Here is a 24,732-nt window from a genome sequence, read left to right on the forward strand (position 1 = left end):
CCTACTACATCTCCCGGCATGCCGTGCGGCCGCAGCCACCGCACGGAGACAAAAGCCCGCGAGACTCGACGGCGTTTCCCACAGGCCACTGCGGCCGGAGGGCGAGGGGACGGGTCTGTGAGCGATGCCCGCTGAGCGAGCGTGTCTGCCGGCCTGGGGGTGACCCGCGGCCGCCGACGCTCGGGCCCCGTCTGCGGAAGGGGCGGAAACGCGGCGGCCCCGCGACTAGCCGGGGCGGGGACTTTGACTCCGGGGCTCGCCCTGGGCGCTGGCCTTGATGGCGCTGGCCTTGGTGGCGCGGGGCCGGCGGAGCCACGCCCCCCGGACCCGGCCGCTCCCTGACTGCGGCGGTCAGCCTGCCAGCACGGCCTGGGGACTTCGGGTAGCTCTCGAGGAAAGGTGAAAGCCTTCCCGAGACCCGGAACGCTCGGTGCTCGCGCCCTGGAGCTTCTCGCGCCCCGCTTTCCTCCGTGATGGCGCCAACGCTGCGATCCAGACGTCACGTGTGCTCCCGACGCCTCTGAGCGCGCCGCGCCCTCCACCGAGGGAGGAGAGAAGCACGGCTGTCTTTCACACCCTAACTTCGGTAGCTCCTCTCAACTTAGTCTTTATGTGTCAGCTCAAGCAACTCTAGCTCTTTAATTCTTCTAGATTATCCAGAGGTTCCCTGATAAACAGAGGCTCAAGGACAGCCCCCAGGCCCAGAGTTCAAGCCCCAGGACGGACCCAAAAAAATTACAAACTCCATCATGACTATATTTCTAAAAAGAAAAAAAATGCATTGACCATCGGAAACAACAGTTTGAATTACAGTGGGTTTATCATCTAAAATCTAGGAGACCTAAGCGCTGGTGGCTCACGCCTATAATGCTAGCTACTCAGGAGGCTGAGTTCTGAGGATCACAGTTCAAAGCCAGCCTGGGCAGGAAAGTCCTTGAGACTCTTACCTACACTTAACCACCAGAAAACCGGTAGTGGCACTGTGGCTCAAAGTGGTAGAGCGCTGTGCTGGCCTTGAGCGAAAACAGCTCAGGGACAGCACCCAGCCACGACTGACAAAATTAAAAAATATATATATATACCACCAAGGAGCCCATAAGAGGCCGCACATTTTTCATATGTTGAAACGAAAGTACTGCCAACTCCTATTTCCCAAAATACCCTTAAAGAATTAAGGGGGGAGAGAGGGCTGAAGTTGAAGGTTTGCAAAGCTCAAGCAGTAGAATCCTTGCCTTAGCAATCTAAAACTCTAGTACTGACCAAGGGTGGGGGGGAGGGGGAGGGGGAGGGAGAAATGTCAAAGTAAGAAAATAAAAGGAGGGCTGGGAAGGTGGCTCAGTGGTAGAGCGCTTGCCTTGCATGCATGAGGTACTGGGTTCGATTCCTCAGTACCACATAAGCAAAAAGAAAAAAGCCGGAAGTGGCGCTGTGGCTCAAGTGGTAGAGTGCTAGCCTTGAGCTGAAGAGCTGAGGGACAGCGCCCAGGCCCACCACTGGACCAAAAAAAAAAAAAAAAATTGTGGATACAAAAGGAAAGAAATAGAAGAAACAAAAGTACCAACTAGGATATATTGTACATATGTTTATGTATACACGTAATTGTATTTTGCTGATTTTGAGTACTTTTGGCTATTCGTATGTTTCTCAAATGTATTAAGATAACTTACCGGGCTGGGATGTAGCTCAGTGGCAAAGCGCTTGCCTAGCAAGTGCAACATCCTGGGTTCGATCCCCAGTACCAAAAAAAAAGAAAAGACAAAAAAAAAGATAACTCTTACCAATTACTTCTCTCTTCCTAGACTAAGAACACAATAAGATCTTCACTTGTAATGGTTTTTTGTGGGGCGGGGGGAGAGTCGGTCATGGGGCCTGAACTCTGGGCCTGGGCGCTGTCCCTGCGCTCAAGGCGAGTGCTCTACCACTTGAGCCACAGCGTCACTTCCGGTTTCCTAGTGGTTTTTATTGGAGATAAGAGTCTCAGGACTTTCCTGCCAGGGCTGGCTTTGAACTGAGATCCTTGGATCTCAACCTCCTGAATATCTAGGATTACAGGAGTGAGCCACCGGCTCCTGGCTCTTTTAAATTTTTTTGAATGGTGCTAATAATTGAGTTTGAAATCAGGGAGGGACCCATGCTTGCTAAACAGGCCTGCTTTTTGCCCAGGTCTGCCTGGACAGTGAACCTCCTATTTACACTTCTAGACTAGAATAACAGGCACATACCACTACACACCATCTGTAGAGATAGGGAGACTCACAAACTTCCCACAGGCTGGCCTCAGACCTAATCTGATCTCAACCTCCCAAGTAGCTGAGATTATAGATGTGAGACAGCATATCCAGTTTATAATGATTAATGTTTACTTTTTAGTTATTGACAGTAGTGGAATTTGAACTCAATGCATCATGTTTGCTAGTCAACTATATTACTGCTTGAGCCCTTATGTCCAGTATAGTAATGATTAAGCCTTATTGTCAATTTGATGAAGAAATATCTAGATTAGTAAAGTACACTCAGGCCTAGTATACGGGTGATCACACCTGTAATCCCAGCTACTCAAAAGGCTAAGATCTGAGAATCACAGTTCAAAGCCAGCCCATGCAAGGAAGGTCCATAAGACTCTTCAATTAACCACCAGAAAACTGGAAGTGGCACTGTGGCTCAAGTGGTAGAGTGCTCGCCTTGAGATTAAGAGCGCAGGGACAGGGCCCAGGTACAGAGTTCAAGCCCTATGACCAACCAAAAAAAAAACAAACAAACCAAAAAAAAAAAAAAAAGGAAATTATAATTAGGGTACCTAGGATAGCATTTCCAAAGATGAGCATGAGTTTTCTGATAAATGTTTAAATCCATTTAATCCATCCAAAATCTGAATAGACCAGTGGGAGGTAGTGGAATTTTTTGCTAGGTTGGAAGTAGACTATTAGGGCAAATCCTTGGATTCTATCTCACCCTAGATGCTTTCTGATGTGGCTCCTTCCTTCCAGCCACCATGATGAAACTGCTAGGCTCTGCCATGTCTTCCCCATGGTGAACATCATGATACCTCTGATGAACTGATACCTCTGAAACCATGAACCAAAATAAGATCTTTGATGGGCACCGGTGGCTAACTGCTGTAATCCTAGCTACTCAGGAGGCTGAGATATGAGGATCGCGGTTCAAAGCCAGCCCGGGCAGGAGAGACCCTGAGACTCCTATCTCCAATAAACCACCAGAAAACCAGAAGTGGGGCAGTAGCTCAAGTGGTAGAGCACTCGCCTTGAGCTGAAGAGCTGAGGGACAGTGCCCAGGCCCAGAGTTCAAGCCCCACGACCGACAAAAAAAAAAAAAAAAAAAAAAAAAAATTAGAGTATCTGTTCGGCAGTATTACTTGGTTAAGAGATAACTTAGTCATTTCTACACAAAAGCATACTTCACATAAAGTTAAGTTTACAAGACAATAATGAAAATTGTGAAAGGCAGAACATTGTAATGATGAAATAACTAAATTCTTGTTTGCTGATACTTGTCCACTTAACACAGAGAGGTTCAGGAGGGCAAAACAGATTTCCTTGATGTTTCAAGAATATTTTCTCACCACAAAACTTTTTTTTTCATTCATGGAGCTTGAACTCTGGGCCTAGGTGCTGTCCCTCAGCTAGTACTCTACCACCACTTGAGCCAAAGCACCACTTCTGGCTTTTTTCTGCTTATGTTGTGCTGAGGAATCAAACCCAGGGCCTCATGCATGCAAGGCAAGCATTAAATCACTGAGCCACCTTGCCAGCTCCACTTTTTCTTTTCTTTTTTTTTTTTTTGGCCAATCCTGAAGCTTGAACTCGGCCTTGGCACTGTTCCTGAGCCTCTTGTGTTCAAGGCTAGCACTCTCTACCGCTTGAGCCACAGTGACACTTGGAGCTTTTTTCTGTTTATGTGGTACTTAGGAATCAAACCCAGGGCTGCATGCATGCTAAGCAACCACTGTAAGCCACATTCCCACCAAAGACACTTTTTACAAGACATTTTATCAAACATCGAAAACATGGTAGCAGCAAAGTATCTGCATTTAATCAGAATACAAGTGGTACACATCTTATATACACATCTTAATACAAGTGTATTAAGATGTGTATATATTATGTTTGGAGGCATATCACTAAATGAGATCTGATTTGTCTTGTTTTGAGAAAAAGCCTTGAACATGAGCTGCTCCTGCCTCAGCCTCCTTGTTGATGGTCTTACAAGTATGTGCCTTCATGCCTGGCAAATGAGAAAAGGTTTTCATGGCACATTCTTCCATTTTTCTGGAGTAATATGGACTACAGTTCACAACTCTGGGCTTGAGCACTATCCCTCAGCTCTTCAGCTCAAGGCGAGCGCTCTACTGCTTGAGCCACTTCCAGTTTATGAATGGTTTGTTGGAGATAAGAGTCTCACAGACTTTCCTGCCTGGCTTGGCTTTGAACCGCAATCCTCAGATCTCAGCCTCCTGAGTAGCTAGGATTACAGGTGTGAGCCACCGGCACCCAGCAAATTTCTTTTACTAATTCACTATCAAATATTTCTGTTGCATTCTGTTGCTCTTACCTTCATGTACTGATTAACAAGACTCAATAAAATGTTTTACAAACTCTTAAGAATGCAAGAAACTAATAAAATAATTTCTGTTGGTGATGAGAGGTCAATAATAAGCAATCCCTGTATATGCCAATAAATGATAAGAAAAAATTGTAATTATTATTGCTTAATCTACCTGTTCAGCAATGAGCCATTTCAATTTTCATGGTATTAAAATAGAAAAACAATAGTATATAGTGTTTTGACATACATCAGAGGCACTAGGATATACATTTGATGCCATTAACATTATATGTAATTCCAAGATATAAAACATATACATGACAGTAGAAAATAAAGCGTAAATACTACTGTAAATTTTCCTACTCCAATATTTCAATGATTCAATTTATAAACACATTTTAAAATCTTCATACTTCAGCATGAATGCCTGTCAATCTCAGTTGAGAACTGAGGACTACTAGTATCTGTTAACATGAATTCCAAAAAATTAAACATAGTTGAACTACTTGCTGAAGATTGTCCTACAATTTAGTATTTTCACAGAATTTGATTTCTAAATGCATTCTATTATGTAGAGTGACCTGTCATTACTTGATAAAAGTACTGTCTTGGTGGATGTAATCCATTCGTTTTCTATGACTTCAGTGGAAATATTCCTAGAGCTGAGGTCTGACTTCTATATTCACAGTATTACTCCCTTCATACCATAATATTCTACTAAGGCTTGACTTTCCATGAGATCCAATGCACTCACAGGTCCATTCTATTCCATCAGTGTTGATATATAAATATGTATACTGGCCTTTCTCCTGAAAGTTCTCCCTATTAAACATCAATTATAATTTCTACCTTAATACTCTCAAACAACTCAAACAACTTAGCTGTAATTTACTATATCTGTAGTTTCTGAAGTACAATGAAGTGTAATCTGTTAAGACTCATATTACATTTCTAAGATTTATTTCCCAAATGAGTTCTCTGATGATTAATGAGTTGTGATTCCTGAAAGCTTTTGCATATTCACTGCAATGATAAGGCTTATCTCCTGTATGAATTTGCTAGTGGTTAACAAGCTGACACCTGAGTAAAAGCTTTCCTCACTCACTACATCTACAGGGCTTCTCCCCTGTATGGAATGGTATAAGGTTTGACTTCACTGAAGGCTTTTCTACATTGATTGCATTCACAAGGTTTTTCTTCTCTGTGAGTTCCCCAATGTCTAATTAGCTTTGCCTTCTCAAAGAATGCTTTTGTGCAAAGGTCGCATTTATAGGGTTTCTCTTCTGTATGAATTACCCAGTGAGTATTTAGCTGTGACTTCTGAGAGGCTTTTTCTTTTTTTTTTTTTTGTTTTTTTTTTGGTCGGCCGTGGGGCTTGAACTCTGGGCTTGGGCACTGTCCCTCAGCTCTTCAGCTCAAGGCATTGAGAGGCTTTTTCATATTCCCTACATTCATAGCATTTTTTCTCTTGTACGAGTTCTCTGATGAGTTGCAAGACTCGACTTCTCACCAAATTTTTTCCACATTCATTGCACTCATAGGGTTTCTCTCCAGTGTGTGGCCTCTGGTGACAGGAGGTGTGACTTCTGAGAACAGGCTTTCCCACATTCACTACACACACAGGGTTTTTCTCCTGTATGAATTTTCTGATGATTAGTAAGACAATTTTTCACTGAAGGTTTTCCCACATTCACCACATTCATAGGGTTTTTCTCCTGTTATGAGATCTCTGATGTCTAACAGGCTGGAATTTTCTGCAGAAGGCTTTTCCACATTGGCTGTTTAAAAAGGGTTTCTCTCCTATGTGTATCATCTAATGTGATATGAGGTGTGGCTTCTGATAGAGTGCTTTCCCACACTGTATGCATCTATGAGGTTTCTCTCCTGTATGTATTCTCTGATGATGGAGACTTGCCCTCTCTATAATTGCTTTACACTGACTGCCTGTCTGATGTCTAATGAGTTCTGATTTCTCAAAAAAGGATTTTCTACAGTCATTAGGTCTGTAGGATTTTGTTCCTGTGTGGGCCCTGTGATGTGTAAAAATGTTTTGATTTCCTGCTGAAGGCTGTATCACATTCCCTGCAGTTGAAAGGTCTCTTGCCTATGGGAATTCTCTGGTGGTTTATGAGATTTGACTTTTCACTGAAGGCCCTCCCACATTCACTGCATCCACAGGACCTTTCTTCTATGTGTCCTCCAATGAGCTTTACAATGTGATTTCTGAAAGCTTTCCCACACTTACCACATTCATATGGTTTCTCTCTGGTATAAGTACTCTGATGAGAATGTGAGCTGTGATTTTGGCTACAGTCATAAGGTTTCTCTCCTATATGAGTTCTGTGATGTGTGATAAATTCTGACTCTGGGGAAAAAGTTCTGCAACATTTACAACCATAAGCTTCTTCTATGTCTGCTCTGATGTTTAAGGAGAGTTTGGATTTTGTTTTTGTTTTTTTTTTTTGGTCAGTCATAGGTCTTGGGCCTGGGCGCTGTCCCTCAGCTCTTCAGCTCAAGGCAAGCGCTCTACCACTTGAGCCACACCACCACTTCCAGTTTTCTGCTGGTTAATTGGAGATGAGTCTCATGGACTTTCTTGCCCAGGCTGTCTTTGAACCATGATCCTCAGATCTCAGCCTCCAGAGTAGCTAGGATTCAGGCATGAGCCACCAGCGCCCAGCGAGTTAACTGATTACTGAAGCATTTTCTTTTTTTTTGGGGGGGGGGGTGTCCAGTCGTGGGGCCTGAACTCTGGGCCTGGGCACTGTCCCTCAGCTCTTCAGCTGAAGGTAAGCGCTCTACCACTTGGGCCACAGCGCCACTTCTGGCTTTTTTCTTTTTTTTGGTCTGGTCGTGGGGCCTGAACTCTGGGCCTGAGCACTGTCCCTCAGCTCTTCAGCTCAAGGCTAGCGCTCTACCACTTGAGCCACAGCGCCACTTCTGGCTTCTTTCTTTTTCCTTATGTGGTGCTGAGGAATCGAACCCAGGGCCTCAGGCATGCAAGGCAAGCGCTCTACCACTAAGCCACCTTCTCAGCTCTACTGAAGCATTTTCTATATTCCTTCACTCATAGAGTGTCTCCCCTAAACAATTTCTGTGATAATTATCTGTGACTTTTTATACTTCTCTCTCTCTCTAATATATATATATATATATATATATATATATATATATATATATATATATATATATATATCTCATACTAGTCGTAATTTAGCGAAGTATCAGTTTCCTCCCTCTTGGTGCTGAAAAATAATTTATCAAGTATATTAAATTCATCTGATTCAATTCTTCCATAATTTCCTTGGGGGACAAGCAAATATAAATGATGTTTTAAAATAAATGCATGTATGTAGGTCACTTTCATTCTTTGATTTACTTAGAGAAACAAAGTTCATGCTTGGATTTGCATTATCTCCAAACACTTCTCTTCCATGACCTTTCATACTTTTTTATGGGGGGGGGTCCGGTCGTGGGGCCTGAACTCTGGGCCTGGGCACTGTCCCTCAGCTCTTCAGCTCAAGGCTAGCACTCTACCACTTGAGCCACAGCACCACTTCTGGCTTTTTTTTTTCTGCTTATGTGGTGCTGAGGAATCGAACCCAGGGCCTCAAGCACGCAAGGCAAGCGCTCTACCACTGAGCCACCTTCCCAGCCCAGCCACTTCCAGTTTTCTAGTGGTTTATTGGAGATAAGGGTCTCACCGACTTTCCTGCCTGGGCTAGCTTTGAACCAATATCCTCAGATCTCAGCCTCCTAAGTAGCTAGGCTTACAGGCGTGAGCTACTGGCGCCCGGCTATTGCCAAGTTTCTATAAAGGAAACAAAACCTTTATGGTGGTGCTTATCTGAATGAATAAAAGACCAGAAATGGAGGAGCTGATTGTGGGTATGGTTTGTTTGTTGTTGTTGTTTTGTTATTAGCCAGTCCTGGGGTTTGAACTCGGTGCCTATGCACTGTCCCTAAACTTCTTTTGCTCAAGGATGGCACTCTACCACTTGAGCCACAGCACCACTTCCAGCCTTTTCTGTTTATTGGTATTAAGGAATCAAACCCAGGGCTTTATGCATGCTAGACAAGCATTATACAAGTAAGCCACATTCGTAGCCCAGAGCTGTTTTTAAGGTTTGCCTTCCAAGTATGCAATAATAAATCTCAAATGAATGCCTATGCTTTAGGTATTGAAAAACACAAGAAATACTGAAAATGACAGGAAATTGAGTTAGATAAGTCATCTTTGGTAGTTCTCACGAAGCTTATCATGGAAGAATGTGAGCAATTCATAAAGTGTAATAAGCAGGAAAAAAAAGGTACTCAGTACACAACATATATATGCTGTGCTCTGAACAGAATGAGGTAATGGAGGGGCTGGGAAGGTGGCTCAGTGGTAGAGCGCTTGCCTTGCATGCTTGAGGCCCTGGGTTCAATTCCTCAGCACCACATAAGCAAAAAGAAAAAAGCCGGAAGTGGCGCTGTGGCTCAAGTGGTAGAGTGCTAGCCTTGAGCTGAAGAGCTGAGGGACAGCGCCCAGGCCCAGAGTTCAGGCCCCACGACCGGACCCCCCCCCAAAAAAAAATGAGATACTGGATGGGGCTGGGAAGGTAGCTCAGTGGTAGAGTGCTTGCCTTGCATGCATGAAGCCCTGGGTTTGATTCCTCAACAACACAGAAGCAGAAAAAGCCGGAAGTGGCGCTGTGGCTCAAGTGGTAGAGTGCTAGCATTGAGCTGAAGAGCTGAGGGACAGTGCCCAGGCCCAGAGTTGAAGCCCACGACCGACAAAAAAAAAAAAAAAAAAAAAAAAGAATGAGGCACTGGAGAAACATGAGAAGAAAAAACTTTCAAATCAGTGGAAAAGTTAAAAAGCAAAAAAAAAAAAAAAAAGAAAGTAAATAACAAAGCCTATACAGGAGTTAAGTACAATGAAGAAAAAATAAAACAGATTAGCTAGAAGTGAGTGGTTCATGAACAGATTAGCTAGAAGTAAGTGGCTCATGCCACTACTTTGATTTTCTGACATTGTTACAAGGAAAGTCACTTCATATAACATGTTTTCAAAGTACACCCTTTCATCTAAACTGTCTTGGCACAAAATTTTAAAATTTAAATTTTAGAATTTTAAACCATTCAGTTGAATAGTCAGTTTTATATTGTTCTATTTCTGACACCCTCACAATGTAACTACTAATATGTTAGCTACTTACTAGACGTGCTCTTCAAAAGGACTATTTTCAATTTCAAAAAGAAACTACATTTTCTTTATTCTGCTAGTTATAAAAATATTCTGCAGTATAAAGATGAGTTGGGGCTGGAAAGGTGGTTCAGTGGTAGAGCACTTGCCTTGCATGCATGAGGCCCTGGGTTCGATTCCTCAGCACCACATAGGCAAAAAGAAAAAAGCCAGAAGTGGCGCCGTGGCTTACAAGAGCTGAGGAATAGCGCCCAGGCCCAGAGTTCAGGCCCCACGACTGGACCCCCACACACACACAAAAAAAATAAAGCTTAGGAGTAATGTAAAAATATCTGAAGTTTTAAAGTTCAATTGAAGAAATACATTTGCAGGAAACTCATAACTCATTTTTAGTCAAAAATCATATCCTAAAGTTAGAATGAACAAAGATTTGATGAATAAAGTACAAAAAAGGAAAAGCAATTATCCTTAGGTTTGGGGTTTGAGCAATGTAGTAGATTATGGTGTTAAGCATGATTGAAAAAAGTCTGGAGATAAATATCAAGACTCCACACAATGTATTAATTGAAAGAAATGTGAAGAGTCTGAATAAGAAAGTATCAGAAAGCTGGGCGCTGGAGGCTCATGCCTGTAATCTTAGCTACTGAGGAGGCTGAGATCTGACTATCACGGTTCAAAGCCAGCCCAGGCAGGAAAGACCGTGAGACTCTTTTTTTTTTTCTTTTTTTTTTGCTTATGTGGTGCTAGGAATCGAACCCAGGGCTTCAGGCATGCAATGAAGTGCTCTACCACTGAGCCATCTTCCCAGCGTGTGAGACTCTTTTATCTCCAATAAAACACCAGAAAACCAGAAGTGGCGCCATAGCTCAAGTGGTAGAACGCTAGCCTTGAGCTGAAGAGCTGAGGGACAGTGTTCATGCCCAGAGTTCAAGCCCCATGTCTGACAAAAAAAAAAAAGTATCAGAGCCAAGCACCAGTGGTTTGCAACTGTAATCCTAGTGACTCAGGAGGCTAAGATCTGAGCATTATGGTTCAAAGCCAGCCTAGGCAGGAAAGTCTGTAAGACTTTTTTTTTTTTTTTTTTTTTTTGGGGGGGGGTCTGGTAATGGGCCTGAACTCTGGGCCTGGGCGCTATCCCTCAGCTCTTCAGCTCAAGGCTAGCACTCTACCATTTGAGCCACAGCGCAACTTCCGGCTTTTTTTTTCTGCTTATGTGGTGCTGAGGAATCGAACCCAGGGCCTCATGCATGCAAGGCAAGCTCTCTACCACTGAGCCACCTTCCCTGCCCAGTCCATGAGACTTTTATCTCTAGTAAACCACCAGAAAACTGGAAGTAAAGCTGTGGCCCAAAGTGGTAGAGTGCTAGCCTTGAGCAAAAAGAGCTCAGGGACAGTGCCCCCCAAGCCCCAAGTTCAAGTCCCACAACCAACAACAAAAAAACAACTCATTATTACCAATGGAGAACAGATACTAAGCTACTAATACAAGGTAAGTGCTCATTATGGTGACTCCTTTTATAAGCAGTTATAACTGCCAGACCTGCTCATGCAGAATATTTAGATAACTGTATCCTTCCAATTCCAAACATGCTAAAACATGGAGATAGTGATGTTATTTAGCATTTAATATAGAGACTATCAGGGGATGGTATGTCACAAACTATCAAGTATGTACACAAACACACACACACACACACACACACACACACACACACACAATTAAAAAATACCAAAATGTATAATCCAGTTAACTAGGATACATGAGATATATCCTGGCTTTTGGTATAAGTTTCTACTTATTTACATATTGAGAAAAAACAAAACTTCATACTCCCCCATGTTTATAACTGAAGTTATCTTTATCTTATTTTATAAAACCATAGTTTCACATACGTAACATGCTTCCTATGGGAAAATGCTTCCTAAATTTTATTAAACTTACAAAGTCTCAGTGTGAATAGCCCACATCTTCATAATGACACTACAATACTTGTTATTACTGTTCCCCACTGTTCAAGCATTCTCTTGTCTACAGTTTTTGTTTTTGTTGGTTGTTGGGCTTGAACTCTGGGCCTCGGCGCTGTCCCTCAGCTCTTCAGCTCAAGGCTAGTGCTCTACCATTGAGCCACAGTACCACTTCCAGCTTTTTCTGCTTATGTGGTTCTGAGGACTCAAACCCAGGGCCTCATGCATGCAAGGCAAGCGTTCTACCAGTAAGCCTCCTTCCAAGGACAGCCCTACAAATATTTTGATTACAGTTTTTTCAACTTACTCAAGTATGACTGGTCTCTCCTATACAACTTACGTGATAGGACCCACTGCTTTTAATTCCATCTGAATAATAGTTTCTGAGTCTCTATAGCATCAGCTCCTGTGAAAGAGTCTTTGATTTCAGTACTTGAATTTCTCTATGTGTTTTCCGATGTATACGAAGTCCTGAGTTCCAACAGAAGGATTTTCCACATTGAGAGCACTTCCATGGCTTCTCTCCCGTGTGAACTCTCTGATGTTCACTGAGAGAGGACTTCTGAGTAAAGGCTTTCCCACACTCACTGCACTTAAAAGGTTTCTCTCCTGAGTGAGTTTTCTGGTGTATCTGAAGGGATGCCTTCCTAGGATAGGCCTTTTCACACACACTGCATTCATAGGGCTTCTCTGTGGAGTGAGTTCTCTGGTGTATAATTAGCTGTGATTTCCCACAGAAGGCTCTCTCACATAAGTTACACTCGTAGGGCCTCTCTCCTGTGTGTGTTCTCCTGTGTATGACAAGGTACGACTTGCTACTAAAAGCCTTCCCGCACTCACTGCACCCATAAGGCTTCTCCCCAGCATGGGCTCGCAAGTGAGCAGTGAGCTGCTCCTTTCTCCCAAAGGCCTTGCCACAGTCACTGCACTGATAAGGGTTGTTTCCAGTATGAGCTCCTTGGTGCACAATTAGTTGTGTCTTCATATTGAAGGCTTTCCCACAATCCGTACACTGATAGGGTTTCTCTCCTGTGTGCATTCTGATGTGAACAAGGAGGTAGGACTTACTTCTAAAGGCTTTCCCACATTCATTGCACTTATGAGGTTTCATTCCTGTGTGAGTTCTCTGGTGTACAACAAAGGGAGACTTTAAACTAAAGGCTTTCCCACATTCGCTGCACTCATAAGGTTTGACTCCTGTATGACTTCTTTGATGTAAAATAAGCTGAGATTTCCAACTGTATGCTTTCCCACATTCATTGCAACCATACGGTTTCCCTCCTGTGTGAATTTCCTGGTGTACTATGAGTTGTGACCTGAAAGAGAAGACTTTCCCACATTCACTACATGAGTAGGGTTTTTCTCCTGTGTGAACTCTCTGATGAGCATTAAGATTTGACTTGGCACTGAAGGCTCTTTCACATTTACTGCATTCGTAAGGTTTTTCCCCTGTATGAATTCTGAGATGTACAATGAGCTGTGATTTACAACGAAAAGCTTTCCCACATTCTTTACACACACAGCTCTTCTCTATGCTATAAGCACTTTGATGCTTAAGAAAATATGACTCTTCATTACTATGACACTTATTAGGATTCTTTCTTAAGTTTCTGCTTGAACCCAAGGTTTGTGTCAAACATTCCCCTTGTATGTTAGACTTAGGGAGTCTTTGCCTTGAAGAAACATGGGATTTGCTCAGATGAAGTTTTCCAATCATATTACAAGCATAGCTTCTCTCAATACGTTCAAGCTCATCTTGATTTTTCTGGAACCAATCATCCCAGCCTTCTACAAAACAAATATGCACACAAAAACTCATCTAGGTTTTTTTTGTTTGTTTGTTTTGCCTGTCCTAGGGATTGAGCTCAGGGCCTGGGCACTGTCTCTGAGCTTCTTTTGCTCAAGGATAGCACTCTACCATGTGAGCCATATCACTAATTCAGGCTTTTTCTGTTTATTTGGTACTAAGGAATGGAACATAGGGCTTCATGCATGCTAGGCAAGCACACTACCACTAAGCCACATTCCCAGCCCTCACTTATTACTTTTTTTTTTTTTTGTCCGTCATGGGGCCTGAACTCTGGGCCTGGGCGTTGTCCCTCAGCTCTTCAGCTCAAGGCAAGCGCTCTACCACGTGAGCCACAGTGCCACTTCTGGTTTTTTCTGCTTATGTGGTGCTGAGGAATCAAACCCAGGGCCTCAGGCATGCAAGGCAAGCGCTCTACCACTGAGCCACCTTCCCAGCCTATCACTGTTACTTTTTAAATAGGGTCTTTTACTTTTTTACTATTACTATTAGTTCATGCCTACAAACCTAACTACTAAAGAGGCTGAGATCTGAGAATCACAGTTGGAAGTCTCTCAGGCAGGAAAGTCCATGGGACTGTTCTCTCTAATTAATCACCAAAAAAGCCAGAAATCAAAATGTGGCTCAAATGGAAGAGCATTTACCTTGAACATAAAAGCACAAGGACAGTGTCCTGACTTCAAGCCCCAGTACTGACAAGAAAAAAATAAATAAAAAGTATGTCAGTTGGTATGAAGGAGAACCCAACATGACAAATGGCAGCAACCTCCTGACCTGAGGTGTTCATTATCTTATATGGAGTCAGCCAGATCAATTTAAAAACTTTCAGGGATTTCTATTTACAACACAATTCCTATGCCAAGCTCTCAAGAAAAACCAGTCACCCTCCACATGTCCCACATCTCAGGTTTACACTCACTCACCTGGACAGTTCTGTGTGGACATTTTGGTATTTATAATCCATGGCTCTTCTCCATGCTCCAACTTGAAGATTAAATCAGGTTTAGTACCATGATATCCTGTTGGCGGAAAATCACAAGGGATATGAACCAAACTGCTAGGGATAAAACTAAGGGCTCAGTAAATAAACAGAACTGCTGATCTGCACCAGACACCACTGGAATATGCCTAATGTTACACTACTAACTATGCATGGTGATTCCTAGCTATTCAGGAAACTGAGATTTGAAGATTACAGTTTGAAGCCAGCCTGGGCAGACAATCTGTGAGACTCTCATCTCAATTAACCAGCAAAGTAGAGGTGTATGGCTCAACTGAAAAAGTTAGGCAAGACTGCAAGGCCCTGAGTTCAAGGCTCAGTTCTGGCACACGTACACACGTGTACAAACACGTACACACACATACACACAAATACCCTGTTCATTGGTACTTTGTTGAAGTATACCATTAGGTGCCAAAGACCAGATAGAAACTAGAACATGTACCACTATAGTTCAAGTTAATAGTCATTAAATACTTCAGTGGACCTAGGGTAAGTCAACAAAAGAAAAAGAGATGGCAATTTATGACTCCCAACTTGAGTTAAATTGGGATGCTAGACTTACCCACTGATAACAAGTTGCTGTAGTTTTCCAGGGTGACCTCCCTATACAAGTGTCGCTGTGCAGAGTCCAGAAGCTGCCATTCCTCCAAGGACAACTCCATAGATATATCCGTAAATGACAATAGTCCCTGTAATAATGCATACCCTGTTCAACTGGATACAAGACAGAAGAACCAGAAATAACTGTAACCCCTCTGTAAAGTATTTTCACAATACAAAAAACTTATTAAAGCCGGGCGCCGGTGGCTCACGCCTGTAATCCTAGCTACTCAGGAGGCTGAGATCTGAGGATCGCGGTTCAAAGCCAGCCCGGGCAGGAGAGACCATGAGACTCCTATCTCCAATAAACCACCAGAAAACCGGAAGTGGCGCTGTAGCTCAAGTGGTAGAGTGCTCGCCTTGAGCTGAAGAGCTGAGGGACAGCGCCCAGGCCCAGAGTTCAAGCCCCACGGCCGACAAAAAAAAAAAAAAAAACTTATTGAAAAAAAAAAAAAAAAGAGGTGGGGGGGGGGAGGGGGGAGGCTGGGAAGGGAGGTGAAGGGTAAACAAAGGAGGAGGCTGCAATGCTTGGTAAGAAATGTATGCATTATCCTGCCAATGTAATTGTAACCCCTCTGTACAGTGTGTTCTCAAATAAAATAAAATAAAATTTAAATTAAAAAAAAAAAAAAAGAGGGTGCTGGGAAGGTGGCTCAGTGGTAAGAGAGCTTGCCTTGCATGCCTTGCCTTGCATGCATGAGGCCCTGGGTTCGATTCCTCAGCACCACATAAGCAAAAAGAAAAAAAGCCAGAAGTGGTGCTGTGGCTCAAGTGGTAGAGTGCTAGCCTTGAGCTGAAGAGCTGAGGGACAGCACCCAGGCCCAGAGTTCAGGCCCGGTGACTGGACTCCAAAAAAAAAAAATTTTTTTTTTAAATGTTTAGAGGAGATACACTTAAAGCATAGAAAATTACGTTTGAAATCACTGAGCTAAACCAAAGAAAAAAGTGGAAATTAGAAAATAAAGGGAATCAAAAAAGACCAGATAAATAGTAATGGAAGCTTATAGTCACAGAAACTATGCAAGGTAATTACAGTTTATACCTATGTAATCTAGAGTAATTGAAGATATTACATATGTATCCTATTTTTGTTTGAAGGTTTCACTAAGCCACAAAACTAGTTCACCTATATCTGCCTCCCCATCAGGCTTATCAACACTCTCTAACTCTACATTGTATCACCTAATGTTCTCCCACTTAGCTGATTTACATTAACTGCATAATTGGGTATATGCACATGTTCCACCCTCCCCTGCAGATGGTTCTTAATAAAGTGAGATGGTTTAGGTAAGAGCAGTAAAGGCAGTAACATTATAGCACAGATCACCTGGCTAATATGTTAAAGTGGATCCACTGGGAATTATGGTATGACCATAATTCACAAACATATTATTTAATCTGGCGCCCATCAAAGAAGCAGTGATCTATCCTAATTCTTCAGAGAAAAGTGGCAATTCAAATCTGTTAACATGTTACACCGTTACCAGAAGGTACAAACATGTACTACTAAATCTAGGTTAGAGTCTACCCTAAGTTCTCTCATCTCTCTTGGGATCCAGCCTTTCATGATATGTCCTTCTTTTGTCACTGGGTCCTCAACTCTATCCATTTCAGGATTCTAGTCATATTCTGAGCTTTGCGCATATGTCTTTTTTATTTTTTATTTTTTGTGGGTCATGGGGTTTGAACTCTGGGCGGTGTCCCTGCGCTCTTCAGCTCAAAGAGGGCGCTCTACCTCTAGAGCCACAGCGCCACTTCCGGTTTTTCTAGTGGTTTACTGGAGATCAGAGTCTCAGACTTTTCTGCACGGGCTGGCTTTAAACTATGATCCTCAGATCTCAGCCTGCTGAGTAGCTAGGATTACAGGCATGAGCCACTGGCCTTGGGCATATTTGTCTTTAACCTGTGTATTTCCTATTCAAATGGTCCTCCAGAGGCACTGCATACTCAATAACAGATCTTTACCAGGATTTCTAATACTGCTTCTTGTCTCTATCTCATTACCTATCCTCCACCTGTAACTGTGAACTCCACTGTTCGCTTGATTACCCTCCAGATCATAATGCCTATAAATTAAGAAACACGTGCGTATCTTCGTACAGCCAGTACCAGTCTCAGATCTCAGGATCCAGTACGCAAAAGGACAATAGACTTTTGCATAAAGGAAAGGGGTAATTATTTCCCCAATGAGATCCCAAGCGACTGCTGAAGACAATCACCTATTGAACAAGGGTTCTCAGAACTGAGGTCCTGCGCCTAGCACCGAAGTCCAACTGCGGAAGACGTCGGACAAAAATAATCCAGAAGGTCGGTCTCTGGAGGCCCTAAGACATCCAGGGGCCGGGAGGGGCGCGTCAATGCTCACTGTGGCCGAAGGGATGCCCTGGCCACCCTCGGGGTCGAGAGGCAGCTAATGTTTTCCTTTTTCTCCCTTCTGTGCTGGTTCTGGGGCTTCCGTTCAGGGCCCGAAGGCAGTCCCTGAACTCTTACACTCAAGATGAGCGCTCTACCGCTTTGGACCACAGCTCCACTTCCGGCTTTGGGATGGTTGGTCGCAGGTAAGAGTCTGGCGGACTTTCCCGCCCGGGCTTGCTTTGACCCGCGATCCTCAGGTCTCAGCCTCCTGAGGAGCGAGGATGGCCGGGTGGGCCGCCGGCGCCGGCGAGCAGCTATTGAAGGGCGAGGGAGAGCCCCTGCGTACCCAGCGCGCAGCTGTCCGGGAGCTGGCGGCCATCGCACCGACTGAGGAGACCAGGAGGCGGTCCCGAGCCGCGTCGCGCGCGGGGCCGCGGTGGCCTCCTCACTCTTCCCACACACGGACAGCCCGGGTCCGGGCGGCGGCTGGCAGGGCAGAGCAGCGCGGGCGAGGGGTGCGCGGCTGCCCGACCCCGAAGCGGAGAGACGGGGGCCGGCCGGCGCCGCGCGCGGACTGCCGCGGGTCACGTGACTGGCCGGGCTAGGACGCCGTGGTCCGACGCCACCGGAAATGCCTCATCCGGCGCGCCCTCCGCCAGGGCGGCGCAACGGGAAGTGCGTCACGCGCCGGCGCAGAACGCAGAGTCCTGCACAGCAACCCTGGCCCCAGGCACAAACTGGAGGCCTTTCGTGGGGCCGGGGAGCCGACAGCGGCTGTTGGGGCGTGGCTCGAGTGGTAGCGCGTTTTCCTGGGAGGCGAAAGAGCCGAGATCAAACCTCAGCATTCCAACAGAGAAGTCTAAGCCTGGGCGCCGTGGGCCGGGGTGGGCCTGGGCGCCGCGCTTGCGCCCTTCCGCGCAAGGCCAGCACCACTCCCTTCAAAAACCTGTGTCCGGGAGCGCGCGTGGGCCAGGCCTCGGGCTCGAACTCAGGGCGTGGTGCTCTCCGTAGCTTTTCCACTCAAGGCTAGCGCTCTACTACTGGAGCCACAGCACCACTTCCCAGTTTTTGTGGTGGTTTGTTGGAGGTAAGAGTCCCATGGCCTTTCCTGTTTGGCCTGACTCAGGCTCCCGGGTAGCTAGGATGAACGGAGTGAGCCACCGGAGGCCGGGCGCCGGCGGCTCTCGCCTGTAATCCTACTGGTCAGGAGGCTGAGATCTGAGGAGGCGGTTCAAAGCCAGCCGAGGCAGAAAAGTCCGTGAGACTCTTACTTCCGATAAACCACTAGAAAACCGGAAGTGGCGCTGTGGCTCATGCGGTACAGCGCTCACCTTGATCTGAAGAGCTCAGGGACAGCGCCCAAGCGCATTGTTCAAACTCCACAACCCACAAAAAAAATTTTTTTTTCAATGATACTGGAGTCGTGGAAATAGAACACTTACCTTACGTGTGCAAAGTCCTGGGTTCATCCCTAGTTCTGAAGGTGGGGAGGGAAGATGGCAATGTAAGCTTTATCCTCACCTTTGGTCCTCAGCTCCACCCAGACCCGACCCCTCCCTGCCCTGGAGTTCCCACCATACACCTGGCCCCTTCCTCTCTCCACCCGTACCCTGCCACTACATAGATAGTGAGGCTGCCATGTGTCTCTCTCCAGGAGAAATACGGCTCCTCTAAGAAGACTTGTAATAATCTTTCTCCTGTGCCTGCTTGCCTCTGCATAGTCCCCTGGCATGGATGTGACAGCTCCTTTCATTGATACTTTCAGCAAATACTAAAGGAAATGGACAAATATAGACACAACTAGTAAGAATTTTTGGATGAAACTTTTTTCAAAATAATGTCAGTTTCCCAAATAAGTGAAAAGCAGTAGTAAAATGGAGGGATTATTACTATTTTTTAAAATAATGTTTGAAAAGTTAAACCCAGTAGGACTTTTTGTTTTTCTGGTCCTGGGGCTTAAACTCAGGACCTGGGTGCTGCCCTTGATCTGCTTTGTGCTCAAGGCTAGCAGATGTCTTCAACCACAGTTCCACTTCTGACTTTTTTGGTGGTTAATTGGATATAACATTCTCATGAGTCGGGCACTGGTGGCTCATGCCTATAATTCTAGCTACTTAGGAGACTGAGATCTGAGGATCTTAGTTCAAAGCCAGTCTGGGCAGAAAAGTGGTTTATCTCCAATAAACCACTGTGGCTCAAGCGGTAGAGCTCTCACCTTGAACTGAAGAGCTGAGGGACAGGGCCCATGCCTGGAGTTCAAAAAAACATTCTCTTAAAACTTTCCTGCCTGGCTGGCTTTTGAAAGCACCTACCCCAGAGGACCATGTGGACACGGTCATGTACAAGAACAGCAGTTTATTGCCAGTTGAGGCTGACAAGGTGCCCCTCCTTAGTTCAGAGTCAAATTTATGGTCAAGGGGTTAGGTGTAAAACCCAGCTCCAGGAAGTAGAGTAATGGCCAGGGCTGAAGGCCAGCTGTAGTTAGGCTTGGCCAGATCAACTGGGAGGGGATGAGTACCTGAGACAGAGAGCCTGCTAATAGCTTTGAAATGGATCCTCAGATCCAATGTGAGCCACCGGTGCCTAGCAGTACATTATTTTTTTTTGGGGGGGGGAGGGGGGTCTGGTCGTGGGGCCTGAACTCTGGGCCTGAGCGCTGTCCCTCAGCTCTTCAGCTCAAGGCTAGCACTCTACTACTTGAGCCACAGCGTCCCTTCCTGCTTTTTTCTTTTTGCTTATGTGATACTGAGAAATTGAACCCAGGGCCTCAGGCTTGCAAGGCAAGCCCTCTATCACTGAGCCACCTTCCCAGACCAAGGACATTATTATTTGTATTTCAGTCTCATTCCTTCCCTCCCATCACCACCTTTGAGTTTCTTAGTTCACATTTTTCAGTGTATGACTTTTTTTTTTTTTTTTTTTTTGTCGGTCGTGGGGCTTGAACTCTGGCCTGGGCGCTGTCCCTCAGCTCTTCTAGGGCTCTACCACTTGAGCTACAGCGCCACTTCCGGTTTTCAACAGCGCCAGGCTCAGAGAGACTCTTATCTCCAATAAACCAGTAGAAAACTGACGCGGTGCTGTGGCTTAAGCAGTAGAGCGTTCACCTTGACCTGAAGAGCTGAGGGACAGTGCTCAAGCCCAAAGTTCAATCCCCACAACTGACCAAAAAAAGAAAAGAAAAAGAAAACAGTGTACCTCCACCCATGAGACTCATTCCTTATAGTCTGACATTTAAAGATATATGTACCCACTGTTTTGTTTCTGTTCCTAGGTAACAATCATAGAGACAATCATGTTTCTAGGTAACTGTAGTACCCCAATTTCCCAACAAGACACTCCAACACTTGGTCAATTAGGCAAGGAGTCTTTATTGCTGTAGTGGCTGCCCCTCACTATACCAAAACAATGAAGAACAGCAATAAAGTCAAATAGCTCAGGATATTTAAAGGTAAGATCCATGGGGGAGAGGGGGTACCACTCACAGGTTGCCAGTGGTAGTTTTGGGATTGGCAAAGAAGCAATTACAGAAGCAGAGCTAGCAGTTAGTGATTATAAAATAGTGATTATAATTCCAGTCATTCCAGTAACCAAGGCCATGCGTCACAAGGCAAAGTCCTTATCCCAAATCTTCGCATCAAAGAAGCAAGTGAGTGAAATAGCAATTACAAATAGTAATCCCTTGTCCTTGAAGCAAAAGCCACATTCCAAATTTCTTTTTTTCAATTGTGAAAATGCCATACAGAGGGGTTACAATTACATGGGCAAGGTAATGAGTACATTTCTTATCAAGCATTATTGCCCCCTCCTTTGTTTCCCATTCCTATCCCTTCCCATCCCCCCTCCCTCCTTCCCCCCCCCCAAAGTTGTAAAGTTTGTTTTTTGACCTAACATCTTGTACATCTCATTGTTTTTTGACCTAACATCTTGTACATCTCATTGTTGCAATGGGTTCACCTGTATCCCTATTTAAAATAATTTGTTTTTTCCCTTCTCCTCCACAAATTATACCAACCTCAAATACAGTGAGAACAGGGGTTATACCATGGAGGAGGGACATACAAAGCAACCAAAAAAAATCATCTTATAAATATCCAAATTTCTTATCACATCTCAAAATCAAACCACCTTTCAGGTTTTCAGGCTCTTTCTGAGTTTCACTGCTATTTACCAAATTCCAGTAACCTCCTGGAATTGTAACAATTTGCTACACACAATTTTCTTCAAGTCTTTATCTTTGGAATTTTTCCTTTTAATGACTTTCCTGGAGATTTTCTGTACAGGGAGATCCTGCCCTTCAAGTTTGGCCTTACTCTTCCTCACTTTGCAAATTTTAGTAAATGCCAGGCCTCAGTGTGTTCATTCCTAGGGTCTGTACTTTTGTTTCTCAGGTTACCTGGAACTTGTTTGTCCTAGTTAAATTTCATTTTTCCTTGGTCTAATTAATACTCTATTTGTTTAATTTAACCTGGTTCTAACAGTAACAATTCTAGATAATCATAAACAATCATAGAAAACAGGTCATGCTGCCCTTACTCAATGCCCACTTACAGCATTCAGCATTGTCTATTATGCTTCTGTAACTTCCTGCTTGGCTTGCACATGCAGGAAGGAACCATTAGGTACTTTCTACCCCTAAGCAAACAACTATATATATATATATATATATATATATATATATATATATATATATATATTTTTTTTTTTTTTTTTTTTTTTTTTGCCAGTCATGGCTCCTGAACTCTGGGTCTGGGCACTGCCCCTCAGCTCTTCAGCTCAAGGCTAGTGCTCTACCACTTAAGCCACAGCACCACTTCCAGCTTTTTCTGCTTATGTGGTGCTGAGGAATCAAACCCAGGGCCTCATGCATGCAAGGCAAGTACTTTACGACTGAGCCACCTTCCCAGCCCCAAGAATATAAATTTTTGCTGAAAAAGAGGCCCTAAATGGGGGCTCAGGACAACACTTTTGGGCACCTGATTAAGCAATGTAGTTCTGGCTTGTAATAAAGACTTTCTGTTGTCTGTAGTCTATGTTTGTGGGGTCTCTCCTGGTGGTCTTCTAGAACAGAGGTAGACTACCAAAAAAAGCCCAGTGTAGATGGCACCATCCCTATGTTCCCTATCATTCCTAAATATACTCTCAAGAAATTCCCCTTTCCTTGATCTCCCATTTCTCTGCAGCTGGCATGGAAACAACTTGGTGGCAGCAGGTTGATTACATTGAGCCAATTCCATTCAAAGGGAAACCATTTGTTCTTGTTGGAATAGACAATCTGGATATAGACTTGCTCTCTCTGTACACAGTGCTTCTGTAAAAAGTAATCTTGGGTTCACAGAACCCGCCATCATGGTGAAGTAAGGTCAGGTCTGGTTGGAACCAAATTGGCCACATGGTTGGATGGTAGGGTCTAGAATCTTGTCTTCATGCTGGAGGAGGGAAAAGCCCCCTGACTGACTATCACCGGCCTCCTAGATGATGGGCATGCCTCAAACCCTGGAAGCAGGGGCAGGCACTTGACTGATGGGTTACTGAATCTGTCAGTCCAGTGCCTGGGACTGGGAATTTCCTGTAGATCCACTCAGTATTCAGTCCCAGACCAGACCAGCCACCAGGACAATGCCACTTCTGTCTCCTGGCTTGTCTCCAGTCATCATGCCTTCCCAATTCAGCTCTCCATCAGAGTTAAGTTAACTTGTTGGTATTGTTTTTGTTCTTTCCTCTCTAGCCTGTTTCCTAGCTATGGTATATGTATTTGAGGGCCACAGGCCTTTGTAACAACTGGCTGCGGGAAGCCTACTAAATGTATAATAAAGACTCCAAGTGTGGCTTCTAGGATGATTAACCTTTTAACAATGGTTAACTTACAAAGCATTGCCTTAGATCAAGGAATTCACAGCAAATGAACTGTGCTATGTACAAGTCCATGTCCATGACACCAGTCCAGTTATACTCCACAAAAGTAGATATGTAAGATTATTATGAAGTACTGGGTGCTGGTAGCTCATGCCTGAATTCCTAGCTACTCAGGCTGAGATCTGAGAGTTACAGTTCAAAGCCAGCCTGGGCAGGAAAGTCCCTGAGACTGTTGTTTCCAATTAACTACCAGAAAACAGGAAGTGGAGCTGTGGCTCAAAGTGGCAGAGTACTAGAGTTGAGCAAAACAGTTCAAGGACCAGGTCCTGAGTTCAAGCCCCATGACAAAAAACAATCAAGCAAACAACAAAAAGAAATTCCTATTGCCTAGCTACTTACTATTCATTTTCTATCTTTAAGTATATTTAGTCACATAATTACCATTGTGTTACATTTCCTACAATGTTTAGAATTGTAACATGCTGTACAGGTTTGTAGCCTGGGGGCAGTAATTTTTTTTTTTTTTTTTTTTTTTTTTTTTATTGTCGGCTGTGGGGCTTGAACTCTGGGCCTGGGCGCTGTCCCTCAGCTCTTCAGCTCAAGGCGAGCGCTCTACCACTTGAGCTACAGCGCCACTTCCGGTTTTCTGGTGGTTTATTGGAGATAGGAGTCTCACAGTCTCTCCTGCCCGGGCTGGCTTTGAACCGCGATCCTCAGATCTCAGCCTCCTGAGTAGCTAGGATTACAGGCGTGAGCCACCAGCGCCCGGCTTGGGGGCAGTAATTTATAGCATATAGCAGAGGCTTGTAACAGGCTCTACCAATATCTTTTTTTTTTTTGTCAGTTCATGGGCCTGAACTCTGGGCCAGGATACTGTCCCTCAGCTCTTCAACTAAAGGCTAGCACTCTGCCACTTGAGCCATCACGCTACTTCCAGCCTTTTCTGCTTATGTGGTACTGAGGAATCGAACCCAGGGCCTTATGCATTCGAGGCAAGCACTCTACCACTGAACCCTGATAACCTTTTATTTTCAGAACATCCTTCAGCATCTTCCTTTGAGCCACACAGAAAGATCCTGTTACTTTCCACAAAGGGATTGCCAAGCCCAGGGAAACATGCATTTAAAAAGTAAAGATAGCTGGGCGCCAGTGGCTCATGCCTATAAGCCTAGCTACTTAGTGTTAGGTTTTTAAAAAAGAGGTAGCCAAGTTAGAACAGCACCACGCATGTGTTATTCAGGTAAGGGGTAGGTTTATTCAGTAGACATGCTGGGACCAGGCAAGGTTGGCACTCCACGTGGCTGGGAAAGGCCTGGGAAAGAGAGAGAGCTGGGAAAAAGAGAGGAAAGAGCTAGAAAAGAGCAGAGAGAGAGCTTCTGGGCCTGGGCTAGGCCTTAT

The 24,732-nt window shown here is 44.5% G+C and overlaps 1 protein-coding gene across 9 annotated transcripts; it reads right to left on the minus strand.

Moving 5' to 3' along the window:
* Positions 1-2,758: 2,758 nt before the first annotated feature.
* LOC138821861 (zinc finger protein 26) lies at positions 2,759-18,038 on the minus strand. 9 transcript variants are annotated; one of them, XM_070014329.1, is made up of 4 exons: positions 17,828-18,038; positions 15,089-15,215; positions 14,447-14,542; positions 2,759-3,065 (listed from the first exon to the last, which is right to left on the minus strand). In XM_070014329.1, the coding sequence occupies exons 1-4, from the start codon at positions 17,858-17,860 to the stop codon at positions 2,944-2,946; spliced, it is 378 nt and encodes a 125-aa protein (XP_069870430.1). In that variant the 5' UTR covers positions 17,861-18,038; the 3' UTR covers positions 2,759-2,943. The 9 variants fall into 9 exon arrangements, with proteins under 9 accessions (XP_069870430.1, XP_069870431.1, XP_069870425.1 ...); XM_070014330.1 differs by lacking the exon at positions 2,759-3,065 and adding an exon at positions 3,468-4,242; XM_070014324.1 differs by lacking the exon at positions 2,759-3,065 and adding an exon at positions 10,103-13,504 and having other exon boundaries at positions 17,828-18,023.
* Between the last annotated feature and the right edge of the window lie 6,694 nt (positions 18,039-24,732).

The sequence above is a fragment of the Dipodomys merriami genome, unplaced genomic scaffold, assembly GCF_024711535.1.
Source record: "Dipodomys merriami isolate MVZ:Mamm:240054 unplaced genomic scaffold, mDipMer1.0.p SCAF_943, whole genome shotgun sequence".
NCBI lineage: Eukaryota > Metazoa > Chordata > Mammalia > Rodentia > Heteromyidae > Dipodomys > Dipodomys merriami.